The sequence below is a fragment of the Pleurodeles waltl genome, chromosome 7 (assembly GCF_031143425.1).
Source record: "Pleurodeles waltl isolate 20211129_DDA chromosome 7, aPleWal1.hap1.20221129, whole genome shotgun sequence".
Classification (NCBI taxonomy): Eukaryota; Metazoa; Chordata; class Amphibia; order Caudata; family Salamandridae; genus Pleurodeles; species Pleurodeles waltl.
The window spans coordinates 716,026,962-716,054,025 of record NC_090446.1 but is presented as its reverse complement, the minus strand read 5'-3'; the positions used below and the strand labels follow the sequence as shown (position 1 = coordinate 716,054,025).

Below are 27,064 nucleotides of genomic sequence, written 5' to 3'. Positions count from 1 at the left end.
ATTAGGACTTCAAGTGCATCAACTAAAACGGTGTTTTTCCTACCGTGGAAGTGAAAGTGCAGCCACGATGGTCCTCAGTTTTGTTCCAGCGCTGTGTATTTATGTAAACTCCATTTACAATTTCACGCAGCTGGGAATTACACTGCATCCCTTTCACTGAAAGGGATTTACTAGACAATGCAGGTTCACCACGCATTAAAACCCCATCATTATTCCGATCCAACGTAAGTCGGTGTCTGCCACGTCAACCAAGACCACAAACAGCCAAGCATATTTCCACGGGCACGGTACGATCTTTAACTGCTACGGCCCACAGGAACCTAGGGATTTATTCTGTTCTATTACTAACAGCAAATGTATGAAAAGTCAGGGCAGGCAACCTGATAAATACAACTCTATGAGGAATAACTTTCTGGATTTAGAGAGCGAAATGACTAAGTATCTACTAGTCAGCCGTTTTCAGTTCTCTATATGTATATATAGTATCAACTTTATGCTTCTTTCAGTATTACTCCTTTTTGGTATTGGTTGAATACCTAGATTTATATATATATATTTTTTTTTTTATAAAACGGGGAAGCAGCTTTAATTGTTTTCACAAGACGGTACGAACGTCCGTATATAATTATGTGGTCCTTAAGTCAAATTTCATAACGTAACATTTGAAATGCCCGATTGCTCTATCTGCATGGGTGGACACTTTGTCCTTCTCAAATAAAAATAAAGCAAAAAAAAAAAACATCAGAAAAATTTAAAGATATATTGTTTTTTCAAAGAGAGCACCATTTATCAATCGCCACAAAACAAACTCATCAGTAAATAGTTTTCATGAAAGTATAGATTCGAGATTTTGCAAAGGAAAAACCTCAATCAATATTTCAAAGAAAAAGCCGACTGGCTGCTTGACTGTTTTGGAAGATCCAAAGAGTACCATTTAACTTCAAGCCAGAGAGTGTGTTAGCTTACGGGAGGGCTTGACATGTTACCTGCACTACATGTGCTATCACTAGTCTGTCACCACATCACATACACCGACAGTGTAATAGGCCGAATCCTCCTGTGGCTTTACAGCGGCAACACCTTTCTTCCTTTCCATATACAGACCACATGGTAGCCGGAAGAGAACAGGCACATGGTACCAGCGTACAGAATCTGTTCCGGGAATAACACATCCTTGCGACACAAACAGCATCATGTGCAACAGACAGTTAATGAGGTATACGCCAGTGATTTTCATACAATATCACCAATTAGACGTAATTTTATTTAAAGAGAATAAACACATCACGTAAAGCAAACTTTTCATATAGAGTCCATTTTGAACTTAATGAACTCTAGCCACTGGAACGTTAGTCCACATGATGGGTGCAGTACCGAGCTACAGGACATCGACAATGCAAGTCACCTCACACTAGCTATCAGAAGCTGTCTTGTGTGGATGAAAATAATGAGATCGCACTGACAGCGAGATACTTGACGTCAAACGACAGCCCATCAAAGGCCAGCAGAAATCAATCAAAGAAAAGTAAAGCATTCAGGTTGAACACAATAAATAAGTTTCTCTGAGAGAGTTTGGCTAGCAGAACCAGCGGTGGCTCAGAAAAGTCCTAATCACTAGGGCCACACCTTTGCTTCTTTCATTATCATCATTTCAACAACACAGAAAGCAGTTCTTAAAGTGGTTAAGGTGACAATATAAAACAGAATGATGTACGAGCCTTGCGGATACGCAGGCTTGCGGAGGGCGTGAGGCACAGACTATTTCTAAATCTAAGTGAAAACCGTTTGGTGGTCATCGTGGGTCAACTGGATTAGCAGTCCACGGTCCACTCACAAAACCACCACACTAAATGTGGAAATATTCATATTTATTTTGCACAACATAAACCAGAGTAATTTAATTTAAATATGCAATGGTAGAGAAGAAGTGGAAGGAGAGAAAGATGTGTCGAGAGAACAGACAGCCAACTGGAACCTTACAGTCAGGAAATTATTAGCCACCTAGAGAGATTCCATTGATCAGAAGCTTTTTTCATTGGTTTTTAAAGCCTATATAGATGAATGTTTTTTGCATTTGGAAAGCAATTTGTGCCAAAGTTAAGTATCGAATGGAATAAGCTGCTTCCCTCCAAGTCTCTCTTTATGAAAATTAGTCATAAGGAAATTTGACTTGTGCACCCTCTCAAGAGGTTTACCAACCCTGGCTCTAGCCAAGGAGAGGGGCTAAAATTACAATACGGTCCATAAGCGAGGAACGTCCAACCAAGCTTTTTTTTTCCTTTTAGATCATTCTATCCGTTCATGACACAGAAAACCAATTGTCAGACACTTGGACAACAGTACAAGTGAAATAGTTGCTCTGAAAGCAGGAGACCACAATTTGAATCTTCACTTAGTTGTCAAAATTGTGGTTTTCTGAACAACATGTGTCATTTTCAATGGGTGGCACTTTGTAACCCAAAAGCAAAGAAGTGAGTAGCATTATGTCTCTGGGTGTTTCGTAAGGAGTCCACAAAGCAGAAATACCAATACAAGACATTTCACAATCAGTGGAGAGGAAACACACACACACACACACAACATGCCACCCGACGTGTGTACTTTATGTGCCCTTATTTCAGGTCTACAAAAAAAAAAAAAAAAAAAAACAATCACAAGAGTTGCCCAAGAAATGCAGTGAAGCTATACGTAGTCTCGGAAAAATTAAGCTTGCAAAACACTGTTGTAAACTCAAAGCACAAATAGGAAAAAAAAGACCTCACAGAGGCCAGACATTAATACTGGGGGACAAACCGAAGGACATGAACTACTATTCACATAACATGTGTATTAAAATGTATCACACATATTCGCAAAAGCTACAGAGGCCTACAACAAAAATGGATAGATACCTAGGCAATGTTAGTCGGGGAGGGCCTTGATGTCCTTTCCAGACCTGTAGGACCACTATGGTACGTCTCGCACCCAATTCTTTCGCTATCTTCAGCTGCGCCACATGCTCCTTGTCTACATTCCATTTGTGGAGCGCCTTCCTGAATACAGCCCCCTGGAGGCAAAACTTCTGATGGGCCAATTAGGTAAAGGTGCGATCTTGATGATCTATTGCTTCCTGATAATAAAGGCACCAGATATGATCCTCCCCCTTTAGCATAGATGGGAGTCCTGGGTGGGGGTTTTGGATGATGGGGATTGGCGGGAGACTTGCCTGGCTCTACGAGAACTATCGATTTCCTCACGTATACGAATTGTCCAGGTTAACTATTTACATGCGCCACATCTATCCCTTAAGCACCTGTAGAAAATGAGCCGTGCAGACCAACCCACCTGTCCATGCTGCTTCACTCCTGCTGACGATTTTTATCATATGGTGTGGTCATGTCTGGCTTTGCAATCCTTCTGGGATGGAGTGAGTCGTCAAATAACGGAGGTCTTGGGACATAGGATTGAATTACGTGCCAGTGTGGTCCTCTTGGGCTTACTAGAGGGCATCGGTGGATCCCGCTCTGAGAGGATTTTTACAGCAGTAGCTTCCCTGTTTGCTAAGGGTTACTGTGCATAATTGGAAAGGTTCCAGACCACCCACCCTGATGGTATGGCGAAGAGGTGCTGATTGGTGCGAGAGCAAGAAGCAACCTATATACCTGGCCTGGGACTGTCCCAAGAAACAAAAAGAAATATGGGCTAAATGATGTGTATATCATGGTTTGTCTATGTAAGGTTGTAAAGTGATATTATGTTATGACGGGGATCGGACTGTTTTTCTATCCTATACGTATATCTCAATGGATGTTCCTTTTTGTGTGTTACACTTTCACAACAAACAGAAGAGGGAAACCGAACTGTTTCAGATTTGTGCTTCAAAACGCATTTTCTGTAGCATTAAGGATTTCGTTGCTCTTGCGAAAAATACGTATAGGAAATAATTCACTTGGCTATGCTCCAACACAAGACCAGTTTAAAAATCGCCAGAACATCACTTTGAACTGAATTGTATTAATGGAACTTGAAAGTAAATTTCCCTAACACAAACATGTATCAGTTCTGCTCCGTACTAGTCGAAATAAAGTGTGATCATCTTAAAAACAACAACATGCCGCAGAAATGAGAATGTAAGACAAAATCCAATGTGTGACTGATCAGCTCAAACGTTGTAGTAGGCCATTTTTTCGAGAAAAGCGTGCTCGTTATCAAATGAAAGTGCGTGGTCATGCATCCTGAAAGGTTGCCCAACAGCAGAAAAAATGTGGCAGGCGGGGGTAAAGCAAAGAGAACGGTTTGTGAGTTGTGCAAAGTGTTGATGTCACCAGTGACATGGAGCTGTACTGGACGGGAACAGCCTCCCCCCGCCTGTGGCAGCAGGTCACACTACATCAGTCAGTGCCCTTTTCTACAGATTTGTTTAGGTTCTTTTCTGTCCCCATAGCGCCAAACTGGAACAAGGGTTTTTTAGCACTTTGCAACCGGACTGGGCTACTTTATACATTGTTTTCTTTTCAGGCACAGGCAGCTAACGTGATTTCATTACAATCAAAGAACTGCAGGTTCCAGCTGAACATCCTGTCCAATGTGAAGATGCCCAACGCCTGAGAGCAAGAGGGGAACGTAAATGTAAGATACGTCATGACACTACTCATTTTAACGACGCAATAGTAAAAAGAGAGTAAGAGGCGCTACATACGTGTCGATATATAAGACAGACTACACGTTCTCAGAGAGCGCTCGACAGCAGCCAAGTGCTATGAATCTAGCTATTTACAATCTATTAACAAAATGTTTGATGCACTGCATTTACAAGTAAATCAACTAAGAAAAGTGCAGCCATTACAGAGGTTGCAAACATAAAGAAAAAGCAACATATGCAAGGTACCATTCAAAGTGAGGATGATAAGTGCCAGTGAAATGTCCCGCTGCCTTCATCAGCAGGTAAACACACTATGTGGAGGACTGCACCAGGTGCACAGTGGCACCCATGGAAATACATCGTAGGTTCAGTCATCACACTGAAAACAGTGCAGGAAGACTCTGGAACAAAAAAAACTAATAATATACAATGGGCGGCAAGAGGAAGAGAAACTACAAAGTGTAACAGATTTGGGAGCTGCCACTAAAGATGTGCACAATGAGGTATGGGCGAATGTATGGGAGAACTGAGCCGATCGGGGCAATTAATAACAACAAGCGACAGAAAGCCGCCGCAGCTCCGCATGCACACAACAAGGGGGTGACTGAAGACAGAGAAACGTGAGATCCATTTCTACAACTTAATACAGAATGGATGAGCAGAAGACTGCCACAATATGAATTATTATACGCCGCTCAGCACATGTGGGACATACAAGAGTCCCAGATACACTGCAAACATCAGGCATTGCTCGTAAGAGTACTACACTTACCTCCGGGGTCCGGTCCTTGGGCTTCTTCCGCAGAGCCTCTTTAAACTTGGGCTCCAGGAGGGAGCTCATGATACGAGTTTCCAGAGTTAAGGCTGGTGGAAGTTCCAAGTCTGCGCGCAGCACTTCTCCAAGTAACGTACTGAGCCTCGTGCACGGCTCAGTGCCAGACAGTGGAATCAGGGGGTCCCGGGCAGCTCCTGTCAGCACAAGGGTCCCTCATCGTTGCGCCGGCTGGCCCATTACTTGGGCTCAACTAAACGGGGTGCCAAGCTCCATGATGTTGGTCAACATAGGCCGAGAGGCCACTCCATGCTCCCCTCTCACTGCGTGCAGCCCACGCACAGACCCCGGCAAGCCACACGCCAGGGCTGGAACAGAGACAAGGGGCGTGCGGGAGCTCCAGTCGGGACAAGGCTGGCAGATGGGAGGCGGTGCGGACGGTCCCCAGCGTTCCCCCTAGCCCTGCGCTGTAAGAGGGGGAGTCCGCCGGCTCGAGATCACCGCTCTCAGAGGCGGCCTCACTTCCTCGATACTTTCAGAGACTCCCGGTTCGCTCCAGGCAACTCCTCCCGCTCGGTCGGCGCTGCCCCCGTGTGTCTGCGACGAGCGGCGCAGACTCCTCCCGCAGCCAAGCCGGCGCGCGCCCCAGCCCTCGGCCAAGAGCACTGTCAATGGATAGGAGCGAGCGAGGGCTGCGCGCGCTCGGCAGAGCGAGTGGAGACATAGAAGAGGGACCACGCGGATTGAACTCTAGAGCTTTGACTACAGAGAGCGAAGGACGCTGACCTAAGGCGATTGGTTGACATGGACATAAAAGAAGGGCACGCTTCTCCAGCCCACGGACGTAGAACCTTTTATAATGGGAAGTTGCTAAACGGACTCAGTCCCGGACAATAGTGCAACACCACTAGTTTAGTCGTACTTTTTGGCACTACAAAAAACTCCCTCTTGTTGGCTGTTTTGTTCAAACTTGGTTTGAATTGATTTGTAATTCGAATGCCCATTTTCCAAATTATGAGCAAAGGTAAGCACGCACTGGGTTGTTGAATTGTTATTCTGCATATGTGTTACATTTAAGGTGATACAGATCACATACGTGTGATACTTTTACTTGTAGTTGTCACCCTGGGTAACCTTGATCAAGCTAGAACCATCACCATTTGACCACAGAGGGACTGGGCCTAGTTGCAGTTGTTTAATTATACGATGGCTGAATATGTACGTTTTACACTTACAGGGAGAAAAGACAGTTAAGCAGTAAAGCGATTTTTCATGAAATAATCTTGACAGAAAGTTTGATAAGCTATCTACCAGTGCAAATTGTGGTTGCACTAGGTTCTCCTAGGTTGGGACAAATGTAAGTTATGCGTTAAGGACACAAGCAAACACTGCGTCAAGGTGGTGGTCACACACTAAGTGTTCCGGCCCTCTGTCACCTGCCTTCTTCCACTGCCATCAAAATAAGCATTTCCCTCCTATGACGCAATGAGGAGCTGACCCCGGTTGCCTGCTGTGCCTTATGAGGCCTCCCAGTCACCCAGTGTGTGCTGGGTGTTGCATAACTGCCACAATCACCTTGGGAACCTGGAGGCGGTGATTCCTGCTACTGAGGTGGTTCCCCTGAACTGAGGCAACCCCCCTCAGAGGTCCCAGGGGTCCATCACGCTGAGGATCTTCCTCCCGCTCCTGGTGGCCGCCTGCCACCTGAGGTGGGGCCTTCTGTCTCACAACACTAGCCTGTGTCCTGCCTGATCTCTCCTGCAGCCACGGCAGCCGATGCATCGCTACCCACGTGGAGGGTGAGCGGCGTATTTCCTGCCTGGGGAGGCTTGGCTTGTCCCGATGGCCCGTGACACCAGATGTTGCCTCCCAATGTCTGCCTTTGCCCCCACCTGCAGGCAGGCCCAACCAACACATACCTGCCTCCTGAAGGACTCTGAGCCCCCCACACTGAAACGCCAATAGACCCCTGCATAAATCTGGCTGGCTCACAGCTATTGAACGCCTGCACCACATGAGTTACATTAACAGAATGTAGGCATAGATTCAGTTCTCACAGAAATGAATACAAAATCAACATGATACGGCGTCTTTAAAACGCTAGTGGTGTCCCACAAGCTGGATACAATTTGATATCTTGCAGGTTCCATTTTTGCATGTCTAGCAACAGCTCTGAGATTTTATTGACTGTGAAATAGTACTGCAAAATTACTCGCGGCCCTTTCACAAACTCACAAGAATTTACAGAAGTTTGCAAGGAAATTGTACTACTAGAAAATGTTTATGAACTGTATTTTACCACAAGCAAATACAGATGTGTAGTTTTGCTCACACGAAAATCTGTTTAGCGTTTACAAGTTCACTTTCCCTTCAACCACTTTTTCCCCAATCCTGGATCAAGTTTTACTGCTGCCCTTGTCAGGGGTAAATTTCCAACCTTTCTCAGTATGGGAAAGGATTAAAAAAAGCGTATGAAAACCCCTAAAACATGCAAGCTAGGTTTGCAAAGACTCAAAAGGGTAGTCCAACCCTGAAACTATTGCTTTCCACTACCTCCAGCCTGAGTATGTATACCTGCTGAAAGGTGGCAAAATAAGGGAATTGGTAGTATTCAAAGTTTACTATAATATGAGCCCCTGCATAATCAGAGAGGCTATCAGAGGTCTCATACAATTACATTTCTACCATCATTTGTCACCACACTACATGGCACCATAGGGACACGTGAATGTTTTTAAGGGACAAGTAGCTTTATCAATCAACTTGTCCCATGGACAAGTAGATATTTTATTAAATTCCACCCCCATGAAATCCCCCCAATCTTTGACCTCCCCCACCCAAACTCGTATGGAGCAATGGGGCCTGGAACCGGTCACACTGGAGATAGCTGTGCTGGGGAAGTAGCGTCACCTGCCTGGGACCTTGCCACAATTCTCCAAGCCATCCAGTCTTACCAAGCTGCAGTAAAAGCTAAGATTGGCGAGGTGTGAGTAGATGGTCCATACTTCGTCAGGACCTCTGCAATGCTACGGCCAGAATCACTGAGACCAAAGCTAGGCTGTCCATGGTCGAGGATGATGACACAACTCTTAAATCCCAAGTAGGGGGTCTCCTCACGTCCACATCGGAACTGCATCGCCATGCTGCGGATGCTGAAAAGCACTCTCGCCTCAACAATGTGCAGGTGATTGGTATTCCTGAAGGTACCAAACCACAGCAAATGGTTGACTTCCTCAAAACTTGGATCAAAACCTGAATGCCTCCGGGCCAGCTGTCATCTTGGTTTGCGATTTAGAGGACCCACCGGGCTCTGACCCCCAGACCGCCTCCAGGTGCATCTCCTAGACCGGTGATAGCTCGCATCCTTAACTTCAGGGGTAGGGATGCCATCCTTCGTGAGGCCCGCTCCCATCCAGAGCTCTTCTGTGGAGAAGCCAAAGTCCATGTCATCCCTGACTACACCCGTGATGTCGAGCGACAACGCTACTTCTATACGGAAGTCAAGCAGAAACTCAGAGCAATGGAACTACTCTTCCCTGCCAGACTCCGAGTCATCCATGCCAACAAAACCCACTTCTTTGACACCCCCGAACATCAGCCCAACAATCATATGAATAGGTCCCCATGAGGACATAGCCTGATTGAAACAGACAGGGCAACACTAGGACCCAAACCTCAGTGACAACAAACTCGCTTGCAGAAGTTCCACCATAACCAACACTCCAAATTCATTTCACCATCTCCCTGAGTTTGGAGCCTGTCTCCTCCTGTACCTCGTATTGTTCGGATCGTTGGTGCCTGTAGCCTCCAGTTGGACCAAGAAGTCCCCCTGGGGTGAGGCGCCACTAATTCCTGCTGATGACCCACAGCGACACGGACCTTTCGCGAAGCCCCACATTATGACTCTGTTGTCTGGGAGGGCACAGAAATATGCACACCTGAACCTTATCAATGCTTTGATGGCTGTTAATTATCTTTCACAAAGGAGGGGTCCACCACTCTCTTTCAGATTTTTACTTTGTTTAACCACTTTAGTTTTCATTACAGGGCAACAGATGTTTCTTGGGTGGAAGTATTGGGCGGGAAGGGAGTTGGGGGGGATGGGTCATCGTACAATTTAAAAGTTCTCTTTGTTGTTAATTTGGACTTGTCCGAAAGTTCTTTTTTAAAAATGTTCTTTGCATGTAAGCACACACTTTCACAATGGCTCAGGCAGCACGACCGCCACCTTGTCCATTACCATGCATCATAAACTCACAGCTCGACTCCTGGATATGAAGAGAGGACCAGCCTCTCCTCGCCACGCCCACTCATGTCCTCCTAGGTCCCTACAATGGTGACTTTACATGCCCTATCCTAGAACGTAAACAGTCTCTTAAACCCGGTGAAACACACAGCGGTTCTAACCTTTGCTCACCCTCATCTTCCTGAGGTCCTACTACTCCAGGACACTCATTTCCTGGGTAATCATTGCCCCTTTTTAATGTGCAAAGGCTAAAACTGAGTTTTTCACGCGGGTCAGACCTGTGTATCTAGAGGGGTAGCTATAGTACTGCATAGCTCCTTCCCCAAGGTGATCTCTCAAGAGATTAGAGACCTACTGGTCTGATTCCTCGCCCTCACTGGATCGCTTGAAGGATGCACTGTTACCTTAGTGAGTGTATATACCCCCCAGTGGACCTCCGCTCCTTTCTACAGATTTCTCCAAGATTCTGCTAGACCTCCCGCAGGGCACAACCTAGCTAGGCAGCGACTTCAATTTGGTTCCCGCTCACAAGACTGACACATCTGGGCCCTCCTCTGCCTCCTGATACGCAGGGGCCGGTCAACTTTCTGATTGGATTGTGTCCCTTAGTCTTTGTGACATATTGTAGCAGGGAGGTTGTCAAATAACAAAGGAACGCATTTAAAATTGCGTGCAGGAGAGTTTATTCATACCAAAGGGACCCACGCACATAGCTGCCTCTCCGTCCTGTCGTAACGGTCAACTCGAGACCGAGCTGCTAGCACTCCAGAACGAAGAGAAGCAACCAATGAAACAAGGGTTCCATCGGAACCATGCGCGTGAAACATACAAAAGAAATAACATGGCACAATACAATATTTGAAAGAAGATTAAAAGTAAATTACATATTACAACATCTCCCTCCTTTATAATAAAAAACAATAAAACACTAAGACAGAATAAAATCTCTAAATTTAACAGGTAAGTTAACTTGTCTCGAACTTCTAGTAGTAACACATTTAGAATGAGCCTCATTCATGCATTTGTCACTATCAGGACTTGAACCATTATCAACAGTTTGATGATCAGAATTAAAATTCGGAACCTCAGAATCATGCAAATGATTTGAATCCAAATTTTTAGATTTCAAAGACCCATCACATTCAAATTCTTGTAAATCTGTTGACAACATTGACCCCTCGTCATGTTTTAAATGAGACATGCTCCTGAAAATCTTTAATTGCTCCAAATTAATAGGAATTACACAACTTCTGCTCCACCAACCTCGTCCCTCTAATAATACAGAAGCTTTGGTAACCTTGAGAACTTTAGATGGAAAATGAAACTTAGATTCTCCTTTTCTTACCCTAAAAGGTTTTTTAAGTAAGACCCAATCATTTACTTTTAAATCAACAGTTTTTGTGGAAAATCTGTGATCAAAATTACATTTCTGCTTAAGTTGTTTATCAAAAACAGAACATCTCATGGAGTTTTTAACCAACTGAGATTTTTTGTCAACATCATTCAAGACATGAAACATCCATCTTGGTACAAGTTTGGTTCTGGGATCCCTTCCCCTTAGTAATTTGAATGGAGAACAACCTGTAGTTGAATGAGGAGTAGAAAGATATGCCCAAATCTTCTCTTGCAGAAATTCTGCAACATCAACATTTGATGCTAAAGCAGTCTGAATTCCTTCTTTAAGAATCCGATTTACCCTTTCCACTAATCCATTCGCCGATGGATTGTGTAGTGCCACTCTGAGGTGTTTGATATCATGCAGACTCAAGAAATCTGCAAATTTTTTAGACAAAAAATGTGAACCATTATCAGTAACAATTGTATTGACAGGCCCTTCTGATCTAAATAATTTGCTCAAAAAACTGATAACTACATCAGAATCAGTTTCAGAAGTGAAGGAATAATAAACCCATTTTGAAAAATAATCCACCGCCACCACAAGATATTTCATGTGCCTTGGTAACAAATGAAATGGCCCAGAAAAATCCAATGCGACTTTATCCCAAGGTTTCTCCGGCAAAGGAACAGGATATAAAGGCTTAGAGACAGTCCTCCAATGTTTATCAGAAACAATACACTCGGGACACCTGTTGACAAAATAAACAATTTGCTTATCCAGGCTAGGCCACCAATATGACATTTTAAGTTTTCTGGATGTAGCTGAAATACCCAAGTGACCTTCGTGGGCAAGTTTAATAATTTTGTCCCTGATGTTGGTAGGAGGAACGATGAGATCACCCCTCAGGCAAATACCATTGTCACATGTGAGCTCACTTGACACATGATAATAAGCTCTAAGCTCCCCTGACAAACTTCTCTCAGCAGGCCATTTGGTTTTCAAAAATTCTGCTACTTTAGACAACGTAGAGTCAGAGGACATAGCTGACACCCATTCTTGCTCAGTGACATGATTGTTAAATACAGCTAAGACATCCAATAGGGCTACCACACACTCTTTTTCAGCATCAATCTCAACTGAAGCTTCATAGGGTAAAGGCAAACGGGACAAACAATCAGCACGAAAGTTCATGCCTCCTTGCACATACTTCAGCACCAGATTGTATTCTTGCAATTTGGATAGAATGCGAACTTAACGTGCCGATGCCTTACCTAGACCATTTCCATTCAACAAATGAACCAAAGGTTTATGATCAGTGAATACTTTACACCTATTGCCCCAAATATAAGTTCTAAACTTCTGAACTGCCCATACACAAGCTAAGGCCTCCCTTTCGATAGTGCTATAATGTTTCTCTGCTTCTGATAACATCCTAGACGCAAAAGCAACAGTGTTTTCACCACCATTCACCCATTGACCAAAAACAGCCCCAATACCAACTAAACTGGCATCTACCATGACAAAAGGAATACCTGCAGGGTCAAAAGGTTGTAACGCAGGGGCTTTGATAACTACATTTTTAACTCTATCAAATGTGAGATTTAATTCCTTTGTCCACTCAAATTTAGTTCCTTTTTTAAGCAATGATCTAAGAGGTTGTACTTCCATAGCATACCCCGGAACAAATCTAGCATAGTATTCACAGAGTCCTAGAAAAGATTTTAACGCATCTTTATCAGAAGGAGGACATGCCCTACTAACAGCTTCCACATTGCTAAATTTAGGTCTGATTCCCTCACCAGAAATTACATGACCAAGATATTCCACCTCGGTTACAAACAATTTACACTTGCCAGGTTTTACTGTCATTCCCTTCTCTTTTAGAATACTCAAAACCTTTTTTAAAACTAATAAATGTTCTTTCTCTGTTACTGTGTGTATTAAAATGTCATCTTGGAAAGCCAACACCTGAGGTAAGTCAGAAAATAAATCATCCATCAATTTTTGAAAAACGCTTGCTGCTGAAGCAAGGCCAAACGGTAAGCGTAGATACTTGAATACCCCAAATGGAGTTACAAAAGTGGTTACATCTTGAGAAGATTCGCTTGATGGAATTTGATGGTATGCCGAGTGAAGATCTATGGTAGAAAACACCTTGGAGTTACCCAAACTCGTAATCATTTCTTGAATACGTGGAAGAGGATGATTATCAATCACAATGTTTTGGTTAACAGACCTCAAGTCCACACATAACCTCAATTTGCCATTTTGTTTCTTGGTAATTACAATGGGTGATACCCATTCTGAGGCATCTGCAGGAGTAATTATCCCCTGAGATTGAAGTTTATGTAATAAGGCCTTCAAATCCACTCTTACACTCAAGGGTATGGGTCTTACTTTGTGTACAACAGGAGTTGCCCCCTTTTTGAGTTTTATGCCATGCTCATATCCTTGCACTCTCCCAATTTGGTCTTGGAATACTTCTGGAAACAAATCAATTATACTTTGCGTGTTGTCTTTAGAAATGCACACACTGCTTACCGAATCTGATAGACATAAATTAGGTAATTCACCTAGAATCACTGGAACATCATGGCCAGGACGCAGTATTATTCCCAAACGTGCTAAATCCTTCCAACCCACAATATTACGTCCTTTGACGGCTACATACATTTTTGTTACAATAGTTCTGCCAAGACATTGAAGATCTGATACAAAATAACCCAAGAGGTTAATGTCTTGTTCTCCAAACATTTTAGGAGCAACATCAGGATACTGTAATTCAATGGAACCCTTCCACAACTTAAAAAATGTGTGATCTGCTAAAATAGTAATGGGGGCTCCTGAATCAGCTAGAACAGGAATTGTTTGAGAACGAATCACTACATCACACATAGCCCCTTTAATGACTTTCTCAGATTTCCCACCCTGACCATCCAAAACATCAATGGTTAATAACATATTCGAAAATTGGTTAGACATCTGTGAGGTTTCGTCATCAACGTCAACACTGTTGATTTTGACTTTGCTATAAAAGCCTCTGTTTGAGGGTTGTGACTGACAGACTATTTGAAAATGTCCCATTTTACAACAATTATTACATTTCTTACCATGTGCCGGACAAGAAGTGTCATTACCAATATGAAATTTTGAGCCACAACGGAAACACTGTTTTGAAAATTTAGACATTCTTATCTTTCGCTGTTTGCTCAGTTTGTTATGAATGGTACAAACAGTTTCTTTCTCACTAATAAGATCAACAGTGCTGTTCTGAATAGCTAAAACTTTGGAAGTATTTATGGACCTTTCAATCCCTTTAGCTAAAACCATAACTTCTTCCAAAGTTGGGTTACAACGTGACAAAAGTCTTTCTTGAATCTTTATGTGTAAGCACTGAAACACAAACTGATCCCGAATATAAACATCAGTATTTGGACCAAATTCACATTTAGCTTCTAAAACTCTTAAGTTTGCTATATACTCCTCAGTTGACTCATCACTCATTTGTTTGCGCATAGCAAAATTAAATCTTTCAAGTAATACATCTGAGTCTCCAGAATAATGCTTTGCCATACGTTCCTTTGCTTCAATATAGCAGTTCCATAGTACATCACCTCCACCCGGAGATGAAATGGCTGGTAAGTTGTCGAATATTCTTTGAGCTGCAATTCCTAGATGATTAAATAATAATGCCTTCTTCCTATTAGGAGAAAATTCCATAGCGTCAATGGCTGCCAAATAGTTTTCAAAAATACGAATCCATTCCGCCCATTTAATGTCAGGTTTAACTGCTTTCTGTAAAAAAACTGGTGGTTGTACAATATCATGACTTGATGCCATATTAAAATTTTGGAAAATACACAAAATATTTTTCTTTTAAAGAAACAGGAAATTTACAGCAAAGTACAAGTGAATTTAATGCGATGTAGAAAAATACACAAAAACGAAGAATCCGTCTTTAAATGACACTACCAGGACGAGCATAAACAAGGCAACGTCATTTTGAAAAAATGAAAAAATGTGTGTCCATTGTTAAGGTAACCAAAAATCACTGCCACGTAGAACTCGTAGAATAGTTGTGTATCCGTTGCTAAGCCAACCTTAGAATCGCTGCCACGTAGAACTCGTAGAATAGGAAACCGTCACCAAGGCAACCTTTTTTTATAAAAAATTTCAGCTGCGCAGCGCTTGAAGAGCGCGAAGGATCGTAATCAGTTTCCAAGGCAACTACGGGCCTAACTGAAGCGTAACATCTAAGGCCAATCCAATCGAGGCAAAAAAAAATAATATATATATATATATATATATGTCCCTCCTACTCACACCTCCACGTGCAGCCAATCAGTTTCAAATAACTTCTTTCCAGGAAGCAGAACAACCGAAGTGAGCACAGCAACCATTATCAGCTCCCAAATGCCAGGAAACGGAACAGCGCCAAAACTGACACCAACAAGGAACAGGTCACCAATGTAGCACCGAGTCAGGAAACGGAACAGCACCAGAACTGACACAAATAAGAAGCATCTCACCGATGGGTCCCTTCTATAAAGTAGCTCTTTCTTGACCCCACTCCTGGTACCAAATATGTAGCAGGGAGGTTGTCAAATAACAAAGGAACGCATTTAAAATTGCGTGCAGGAGAGTTTATTCATAATAAAGGGACCCACGCACATAGCTGCCTCTCCGTCCTGTCGTAACGGTCAACTCGAGACCGAGCTGCTAGCACTCCAGAACGAAGAGAAGCAACCAATGAAGCAAGGGTTCCATCGGAACCTTGCGCGTGAAACATACAAAAGAAATAACATGGCACAATACAATATTTGAAAAAAGATTAAAAGTAAATGACATATTACACATATGGAGGATCTGACACCCAGGGCGCTTGCAATTCACTCAAACTTCAGCATCCCACCACACTCGCTCCTGCATCGATTTTACCCTCATGCCCGCTTGTGATTGTCGTGCAGTTACTCATGTTGACATTCTCCCTTGAGGAATATCTGACCATGCTCCACTTATCCTTCACCTCGGTCCCCCTTGAATGGACATGGGGCCATGTCACATCTTAACAAATGGCACCTACAGGACAAATCCTGTGTTCGGGCCCTACACACCGAGCTTCAGTCCTACTTTTGCACCAATTAAGGGTCATTTCCCTCTGCGGGCACCCTCTGGGCTAACAGCAAAGAGACCATTCGGGGTTTTAAAAGGGGATATGTCCGAGCCCATGAGTGAGCCCGCTCACTGCATATCACCCAAATAGAGGCCCGAGCCCTCTGCCTTAAAAACACTTGCACACTTGACCCGAGAAGCAACATATCCAGTTGAGTGAATCTCTTACAAGAGGAAATAAATCTCCAATCCATTGAACCTGCTAAACACCTATGGTGTGCCATTACAGCCAAAGTCTATGGATGGGGCAATAAAAACAGGAAACTGTTGTACTGGCTGGCATTCCCATCAACAGATGTCCAGAATTATACCTGAAATCATAGATGATTGGGGCACTACATTGCTTACTCTCTAGGATGTGACTAAGACCTTTGCCCACTACTATTAAAGACTATAAGCGAACTCCCCTAAAGTGGACTCAAGCTACTCCACCCACTTCCTCCACAATATATCTCTCCCTCAGCTGTCTCAGGTGGAGGTTCAGATGCTAAACAAACCTTTCACAGCCTCAGAGATAGATATGGCTTTATCAGCAATGGCCTCAGGGAAAACTCCTAGCCCTGATAGCTTTCCTGCAAAATATGACACTGCCTTCTGGGATGTCCTGACCACTCAGCTTCTGTCCCTTTATGACGAGGTTGGCCGGATAGGTGCCTTTCCAGCAGAAGTGGACACAGCCACGATTGTGGTAATTCTAAAGCCACATCCTCCCTCCTCATCTTGTGCTGCCTACTGCCCAATTTCAAAATCTTTGCCGACCTGCAACACAAGGCCCTGCATCTGATGCCTCCATGTGGCTCTGGCTCACCGTCATCTCCTGCCTCCTGACCTAGCCTTGCTTTTCATAGACTTTGAGAAGAGGTTTGATATTGTGGAACAGGTAGTATCTACAGATGGTATTACGGTGGATAGGAGTGGGTCCCCAATTTCGTTGACTGGTCCAGGCCCTTTACTCTAACACCATGGCACATGTCCAGATTAACGGTACCCTCTCAGATGCCTTCACCATAAAGTGAGGAACTCAACAGGGCTGCCTCCCATCCTTTTTTTATTAGCAATCAAACTGCTAGCTCACCTTATCCACCACAGCTCTCAACTGTGTGGCTGGAGGTGGAGAGAGGAATACAAAGACCGCATAGCCTTATATGCAGATGACACCCTTTACTTGGCAGACCTGGCAAGTAGTGGCCCTCAATGCCTCCACATCCTCTGGCACTTTTAAGAGGCCTCCTGCCTGCATCCGAAACTCCCAAATCAGTAGTATTAGTGTCCCTAGTTCAGTCCCGGGACTGCTTTGACTGGCAAGACATCATCCCCATCCGCCGTCTCAGCTTTAAATACTCAGTATTTGGGTAGTGCTTCACCCCAAGCATAAATCTCATGCTCTTTACACGAAAGGCCTTTCTCTTTTCCATTTCTCCCTTTCTTTCTTTCTTTCTTTTTTTTTTTTCTTCTTCTTTAAGTGTCTTTATTTCTCCTCTTTTTTCTATTTTTCTTTTTTCTAAATCTTTGCTCTCCTTCTTTCTCCCAAAAATTATTTCTTTTTCTATATTCATTATTTTTTCCTTTGCTTTCTTTCTTTCTCCTTTCTCCAATTATTTTACTTCCTCCACTCTTTTTTTATTTCCCTCCCATACCTCCTTGTGCTTTCTTTTCTTTCTTTCTCTGCTTTGCCATTGTTCTTCCCTTCCTTTCTTTGTCTTATATTCTTTCTCTTCCTATTTCATTATGTTATTCCTTGCATTTCTCTTGTTGCATTTACCTTTTGTAAGTTTTACATGTAGTTTCTCTTTTCTTCCTCCACTACTGTCCTTTCTCCATATCTCCCATTTCTGTTTCTTTTTTCTTCTTTTTTTCGATTTCTCTAATTTTTACCTTTCCTTCTGTTTTATCCTTTTCTTGTTCTCTAGTTTTCTCTTGCTTTCTATTTTTTTATGCTGTTCTTTCTTTTTCTACTATTTCCTTTGTCATTCTTTTGTTGTTCCACTCCTTTCATTCATTCCTTTCACTGTTTCTTTCTTTTTTCTTCCTCTTTTGTTTTCTTCTGATTTTCTCTTTCCTCTTTCATCTCCATTGATTCTCTGGATAATTTCTCTATTTAGTTTTTCCTCATTTTTCTCTCCTTTCATTTGTTCTTCTTTTTCTTTTCTTTCTCCGTTTCTTGTTTCTTATTTTTCTTTCTTTCTCTTTTGCCCTTTTCTCTCATGCTGTCATTCATTTCTTTCTTTGTCTCTTTCTCTCTCCCTCGCCTTTTTCCTCCCACATTCTCTGTCTCTTTCTTATTTTCCATTACCCTCTCCTTCGCTGTCTCAAGAGCAAAAGGACAAAACTGATCCTTAGAGATCCCAAATGTAAACCTTTTGCATTATAGCTCCTTTACATTAATACTGCATGCTCACTGTGTAGAAGTTATTTGGCCTCTGTGTATATTTATCAAATCCCTATATTAGGCAGTAGCTTGTGATAGATTCCAATGATCAGAAGTAGCTTTCATTATAGGAAAGGTTGGAGGCATATGGACCAGAGGTTCACAGCTGGATGCCAGCTATAGTGATATCTACATCAAAAGGTTACCTTAGGGCACCAGTCCCAATCCTTATGATGCTCTTATCAGCCCAATCTCCTTCCAGAGATGTGCCCAGGTTCCTTTACAGTGACCTCTCCTAAATCAAAGGCACCCTTTAAACTGTACTGAAGAGTCTGGCTCTCCTTCCTCCAGTGTGTGTCCAACTCTGCTCACAGGAATGCAGCAGTCAGCAAATTTGTCTGCCGGGATTTCTCTACCTCCTCTTGCTCTTCCAGCCAACCCTGAATCTCCTAAAATATAACACAGCATACTAACAATGAAAAACCCCAGAAAGGAGAGACTATGGTCCACAATGCTGAATTAAACCCTATTACCTTTGAATTGGGCTTTGACCAACTTGATAAACTGTTGAAGAATGAATTGGGAGAGAGTGAGGGAATTGAAAACGTCCTCATATTGAATGCTTCCCTTGGTGATAACTATGAAGCAGAAGATGGAGCTACCCACAAGGAAGGACATCTGGCTCTTGATGGTTGTGCTTGTATCTCAAATGCAGAACTTGAAGCTCTATTTTAAATCACATTTTTGTGTTTCAGGTAACAACTTAGCTTTAAGCACAATAAAACTCCTTGGCTAATGGCAAGGTCATCATAGAGGCGCTGCGCCTTATCCTTTCCTTGGTGGTAAAGATTTATGCTATATGGTGTCAAAAAATAGATCAAATTAACCACACATTATAATGTCACTGAAACCATTGTAGCCTTTCCCCTGCAAATTAATATCATAGCTGAGGGTAGACCTGTACCGAGTGAAGTAAACTGCCTTCAGGTGTGTAAATAACACCCCATAGTAACTTTGCCGCAATCAAGCTACAGCCTACTGGTAGCAGAGGTGCCACCCCTGTAAGTGCTGAAGTCAAGAGTAGCACTGCTCTATTGTCTCCTTGAGCTACAAACATTGATAGCCAGCGTAACACAGGCTTAGAACAGTTGTTGCCTACGTCATCCGGGGATCCTCATTGTCAAGCCCAGGACTCGAAAAATCATAAACATTTTACTAGACCTGCAGATAGAGTAATTTAAATAATCTACTCAACCTAACTGTGATGTACTTGACCCATAAACGGGTCTCAAATTGTGTGATACTAGGCAAATAATTTACAGAGTTGCCTTTTTCTTCAATCTCACATATGATTGCACCTTCAAATATGTGAGCTCAGCATTTCTGCAGTACAAAAAAAACTCTTTTGTTTGAATAAGTAGACTAATGTTAGCTGCACACATCACAAGAATCAAGCCCACATACACATGACGGCTAGCCTGCATACCACAGGACTTCTTTTAGTTTACTAACAACATTGCCATCAGGGCAGGAGTGTTCCTCAGTTTGTTTAAACACGCAATTGGAATAAATATATTACTAAACCATGATATGGTAACATATTGTTATCTACGCAAAGTAACTTTCCAAGAAATGTCTAAAAACCTCTCCACTAACTTGCAGCTTTACTGATAAAAACATACCCTTTGCACATCAACACATTAAAGTATTCTGATTTGCTTTCATCCTATTAAAATATTTTTTTTTATCACACAGAAATATAAAAAAGGGCTTTCACAACTACTGAAATATGTTTTGAAATGTTTGCACAGTTGACTTAGTTATTTAAATGTTGTGTGTTAGGAAAAACGTGACACCCTATATCCTTTTATTTTACATTCTAAGAAGCAGGTCACACAGTTCACCTTACAAAGTCCTGGAACTCTGCAGTCAGAAGGAAAATTGATTGTAAGAAAACCTGACTTTTGACCTCTGTCAGTGAAGAGCAAATGTGACATAAGAACAAGATTTAAAGGCATCTTTTATTGCCCCTCCACTTTTCAAGGGAACAGAACACCTGTTCATTGTCAACTTGCCAGAAGGGTTGACTAAGTATTAAAAATAGCTGACCTGATCAAATAAGACTCACCAATGGGAATGCGAGTGGTCAAGTGGATTTTATGATTTTTCGAGCCCTAAAGCTGGAGACGCTGATCTAATGCACATGTTGTGGACTTGCCCTCTGGTGTCCAGTTACTGGAGGGGAATCTCTGAGGCGCTGGACCTAATGGGACAATGGGACACACCAGTGTCGTAAGGTTGCTTTAGCTAAGCATACAAGCACATTATTTTAGCCTTTTGTAGCTTAGGTCTGCAGCTTGTTCACTTTCTTCTATCTACATGACATTTTATTCATTTTTATTATTTTAGCAAAGGCTTCATTTAGTGGAAACTGTTTTTATCAGTTGCCCTTTCGCACAGACTTTTATTATTCTTTACTTGCACAACATATTTACTCTGTGCTTTTTCCAAGGCTGACTATGATACGCTTATTAGTTATTGCTGGTAGAAAGCGTTCCTCATGTCCCAAACTCTTATACACCAAAATATATGTGTTGTCACGTCAGGGCAGTTTCTAAGAACATCTGACGTTTCATTATAGAACACCTCACTGCAGTCTTTATGTTAGAGGGGAATTCAAGCTATTGCCATCAAATGCTGCATCCCGACTTTGCAGTTTCTACCGAGATATTTCGCCTCTGCCCATATGTGGGAGGACATGCAGTAGACCAACAGACTTCTTTTTTACCTACAACCACAGGAATGGGGGATGGGTTCCTTCCGGGGGGCCTGATGGGCAGATTAGGGTTTATACTGCAATGTTCTTGTACAGGATAATAGTAGTGCCGGTATGGATTCTAGAATCATTACTGTAACAGAATAGTGCGACTTCTCCTATGTTTCACTTTTCTAGTCATTGTTCTGCTTTTATTATGTTTTATCATCCTCATAGTCTCAATACACACCTATTTACGTAGAACGCAGCTGAATCAATAAAATTTATTTAACCTAGTCCTGCTTCTGTTTGTCTTTGCCTGTATGAGACATGTGTGACTGAGAGAAAGCGGTAAGATCTGTTCCACCACGGTTTTGCTGAGAAATCAAAAATGTCATGCAAAGGACTGCCACAAATCACCTTTACCCTTAGGTTCTGGTGAGGTGCTGCTAGCTGGCCGGAAGTGTTTTTGTCACACAGTGCAGGATCAAACTTATGCCCTCTTTATGAGTTTGCCGGTCACCGGATCGCCACACATGCAGTGGCGGTCGCACTGCCGCCAGGCTGGCGGTGCAGACCGCCATATTATGACCGCAGTGGTTATCCAACCGCAACACAGCCATGTCACCCCCAGTACCGCCAGTGCGGTTGGACCGCGGCTGACGGTGGTAGCTATCTCAATGCCACTGGGGGATAATACACTGCTCATCATATTACAAGTCAGCAGACCTACAGGATTTCCAGGGCGGTACGACTGCCACGAAAAGCCTGGTGGAACCTGGTAGTATAAAAGGAGACACTCACTTCCAGCTACACAGACGCGTCCGCTACTGCCATGGAAACTGAACTGGAAGTCTTCCCACTGCTGTATCTCGCCATACACCACCAGGACCAGCGACGATGACGAAGACAACAATCGTAAGTACTCCACTTAGCACACACTGGAGGGAAGGGCAGTATTACACACCCACACACAACACACACACCCGGCACTTAAAGTGACAGTCACACACACACACAAATGCCTGTATCAACACACACATCTACAGACACACACGCACACACTAACTACACAAACGGATACGCAAACTATATTCACCACAGCCAACAGACACGTGCCATTCACTCAGCACACCGCACACGCACACCACAGCCAATGTCAAACACAGCCATACACAACCCCCAACAATCACACAACAACAACATCACAAACACACAAACACATAGTCAGAAAGACACATCGAACAACTCCACCCAACACATACTGGCAGCAATACGTAGCAACAACATACAATCATATAAATAGTACAGACATCCAAACAAGGCCTCAGGTGACACGCCACGTCCAACCAACATACAAAAGACATCACAGATGCATCACTGTACAAATGGACACACACACCACTACCAAAAAATGCCACACACAACCATAACAACACATCACAACAAGCACATGGCACAAATCATCAACCCAGCGCATGCAGCAACATAGATACATCCCATACACATACAACACACACATAAAAGTACGCAGCTATAACTCAACCATGCTGAAGGAAATCCAAGACAATTTCCCAAACTTGACATCCACAGCTATGTGGGCAGATGTATTAAAACTATTATAAATATATAAAACTATATACAGATGAGGCTTACTGGCCAGTCCAAATGCCTGATGTGCCCCAGGCACATTGGGCAAAGTCACATACCCCAACTTGACTCTTGACTGCAAATTGGCCTCCACATGGCAGGGGCAGCAATGGGCAGGCAGGCACCTCAGGAGTGAGGGGGCCAGTGGTGGGTGGGTGTACTTGGAAGCGGGGTCCTTGGGTTTAGGTGTGGGAGGGGGGAGGGTTTAGGCTTTGATTTGTATTGTGGGGAAGGGGGTTTGGATTTTGGGGTAGGAGTAGGGACCTTGGGCTTTGGAGGGGGTGGTTTCTTTGCAGGGGGAGGGGCATTGGAGGACTGGGAGGTGGAAGGTCTGGTTTGAGGCAGGGAGACATGGCACTTAGGGGCATCACAGGGTGCAACAGAAGCAGGGAACAGGTCAAGACTGACAAGGAAAACTTTTTTAGGTACGTGGGGTGGTCACGGGTAAAAGGTTTAGGAGTGGAGATAGAGGGAGTGGTTGTAGGAGGTGTTGTGTGCTGCACCTGGATACAGATGTGTGCAATGTGTGCTTGTGTGTGGTGAGTGTATGTTGGGTGCGTGGGTGAGGGCGTTTATGTTTTTTAGGAGGGGAATAGATGCATTGAGATGAAATGCAAGATGTGTGAGTGTATGTTGGGGTGGTGGTTGCAAGTAAGGTGGATGTGCTGCATGTAGTCATGATGGTTGTGGTGAATGCGGATGTGTGTGGGGTGGATGTCTGCGGGTCTGCTTTTGTGTCTGTGGGTATGACAGGGCTGGTGGCAGGATCAGGGAGTGTTGGTGTAGTGATGGCAGGTGTGAGTGGTGATGTGACTGTGATGGGGAGGTGGTGGGGAGACAGTATATGGAGTGGCTGTTGTCATGTCTGCAGGTGTGTGTTGACTGTGTGCGTGCTTGTGGTGTGTCCTGTGGTGCCTGTGTTTGTCTTTGTGTACCCTGTCTGTTGTAGTGGGTGAATGCTGGTCTGTATGTGTGCTCTGGATGGGTGAGGGGTGGTGGAATGGGCACAGGGAGTAGGAGGGGGGATGGAAGATGAAGGGACACCGGCTGCCAACAAGGAGGAGGCCAGCACCTGAAATTATGTCTGTAGGCCAGCCAAGGCACCGTGAGTACCTTTCAGGTAGGCATTACTTTGTTGCATCTGGGATGCCAGCCCCTGAATGGCATTCATGATGGTTGACTGCACCACAGAGATGGACCTCAGGAGATCGATAGCCACCTCATTGAGGGCAGCACGACTGACGGGGGCAGGGGCAGAGGTGCCTGCAGCAAAGGATATGCCCACCGTCTGGGTGAGCGGGCACGGGCAACTCGTTGGGGAGCTACAGGGAGGTAGGTGCTGGTAAGGGGGGCGGCTCCAAGGATGGTGCTGGGATGGGCCCGCCACTGACAGGGACCTTCCATCGGAAGAGGAATCCAAAGATTATGTTGCTGTACCGGTCTGCACCATGGTGCTCCCTCGCCCTTTGTCCCACTGGTCCCTTTGGCATCGGTGAACTCTGGCTTCTGGCTCCCGTGGGCTGCTGCTTCCCCATTCACTGGTGCCTCTTCTTCTTCACCTGATGATGCTGATGCACACAAGTATAGAAGAGGACAGGGAGAGAGGGTGTGAGAGAAAGAAAGGGAGGAATGGGTCAATACCTACCCATCTAGTACACATACCAACAAGTAATCTACTCCTCTCCTGGCGTGGTAAGGGATAGCTATGAAACATTGTCCCCAAATATTGATCATGAAGACATAACCCAATATGCAAGCAGTCACCTTCTAATTCCCAAAAAATTACTAGGTGGGACATGCTGCCGTCTGACCATCAGTTGTTCTACAGAGGTACAAACTACCAACATATACCTATCAAACTGACATTTTCAGGTATCAAGTTTCCATGGCCCAATTCTCTCTACCTATTTGAATGCCCTTTTCAAATATATTGTGGGTAATCAGATGGGGTATGTGCCAGTTGTTGCCCTAGTCAAAAGTCTTGAAGCTATAGAGAGTTGAAAACCCACTAAGGCGGTCATTCTGACCGCGGCGGTCGGCGGTCGCCGCCCGCCAAGCGGTCCCCGCCGAAAGACCGCTCCGCGGTCAAAAGACTGCGGCGGCCTTTCCGGCTTTCCCGCTGGGCCGGCGGGCGACCGCCAGAAGACCGCCGGCCGGCCCAGCGGGAAAGCCCCTTCAACAATGAAGCCGGCTCCGAATGGAGCCGGCGCAGTTGCAGGGGTGCGACGGGTGCAGTGGCACCTGTCGCGATTTTCACTGTCTGCAAAGCAGACAGTGAAAATCTTTGTGGGGCCCTGTTAGGGGGCCCCTGCACTGCCCATGCCAGTGGCATGGGCAGTGCAGGGGCCCCCAGGGGCCCCACGGCACCTGTTCCCGCCATCCTGGTTCTGGCGGTGGGCACCGCCAGAAACAGGCTGGCGGGAAGGGGTTTGGAATCCCCATGGCGGTGCTGCAAGCAGTGCCGCCATGGCGGATTCCCTGGGCCAGCGGGAAACCAGCGGGAAACTGCCGGCTCCCCTTTTCTGACCGCGGCTTTACCGCCGCACTCAGAATCGCCCAGGAAGCACCGCCAGCCTGTTGGCGGTGCTTCCGCTGCCCTCCGCCATGGCGGTCATGGACCGCCAGGGTCAGAATGACCCCCTAAGTGTCTTTAAGTTATTTCAATTCAAATTTAGTCTTTTTGACATATGATCCAATAGTCTGGAGTTCCAGAATAATTTATTGCTCATAATAAATAAAGGTCATGGAATATTTGAGATGAAACGATTGAGAGCCTTTATTGATCTTCATTACAGTCAAAAGTTGTGGATATTTTTAGATGAAAGGACTGACAGCCGACATATGTTTCACCCCTATGGAGGGTTCACCTGGGGCATTTAGAATGCAATGATTTCACAGTAGACATTCCCTCCTCACAGGACTTTTTACCCAATATCAGCCCTAACTAGATGACATTGGCTACCTAAAGCAGACTCAGGGATAGGGATAGGGATATAATGTTTGGAAATCACTCAACATAGGAGTGTGTCTAAACGTAACAGGACAAGGAGGTATAGCACCAACATATCACTACTTGCATGGTGTTCAAAAGCTAACTCACACCATTCTAAACAGTGGAAGTAATAGCCAGGTGATCTTATCTAATGTACACACACCTCATTAGTAACTGCGTAATCCAACTGACAAAATAGAAGCCCATACAGTAGTCTGTGCTCACCCCCTTGTGGCTGCTGTGCTGCTTCCAAGCTCCCATCTATCTCCGGGTAGGCCACCACCAATATGCGGGCCATTAGAGGGGTCAGGGCCCGATGGGCACCCTTCCCTCATTGGGAGGACGTCCCCAGCTGGGCCTCTGCGATCTTCCGGGCCCAGCGTCTCAGGTCCTCTCACTGCTTTCTGCAGTGGGTGCTCGGCCGGCTATGGACCCCCAGGGACTGCAATTGCTTGGTGATGGCTCTCCATAAATCCTTTTTCTGATTGCCGCTGACCTGCATGGGAGACACAGACAAAAGGAGATATTCTCTATTCACGCACTTTCGCCGTCAAACACCACCGGAGCTGAAAAGTATACCACATTGTAGTGACCTGTTTATCTGGAGGCCCATACAACTGTCCATACAGGGGTAGGACCCCTTCCACCAGTTTCTCCAGTTCCTCTGTGGTGGAGGCTGGGGCCCTGTCTCCTGTAGGACATGCCATTGTGGCTTCCAGATAAGGAACACAGCAGCTCACACAGTGGAGGTCTTGCTTGCTCGAGTGTCAGGAGTCAAGTGAGCTAGGCTATAGAAAATGGTGGTAATGGCCGTGGCGGTCGGTACTATCACCGCCGGCAGTGATCATCATTGTCTCCAGTTTCCCATTGAGATCAATGTTCACTAATGAGGAGTTGCACGACAGTTCCGATCGCCTCCCGCCATGACAACTAACGCCAGCGGAATGAGGTCATTTCCATCTGTCCTCTGCATGCAGGACAAGCGGCTGCCATTTTACATATTTTAAAGTTTTCTATGTCATTCTAGTGCGTCATAGCATGAAGTTAATCACTAGTTCCTGGATGTACGATATCAAATCATGTGTACTCACTAGTGATGTGTGCCAGGAATCCCCAAGGTGCCTCCTGCGTTATCTGTCAGCATCCCCA

At 44.5% G+C, this 27,064-nt stretch overlaps 1 protein-coding gene across 1 annotated transcript in view; it reads right to left on the bottom strand.

Annotated features, from left to right (window-relative positions):
- The window catches only part of RAPGEF6 (Rap guanine nucleotide exchange factor 6), an 822,369-nt gene extending 816,221 nt beyond the window's left edge, over window positions 1-6,148 (bottom strand). Inside the window, 1 exon segment of the mRNA XM_069201702.1 lies at window positions 5,394-6,148. Within this exon segment, the coding sequence (XP_069057803.1) occupies window positions 5,394-5,462 (69 nt within the window). The 5' untranslated portion in view covers window positions 5,463-6,148.
- Between the last annotated feature and the right edge of the window lie 20,916 nt (window positions 6,149-27,064).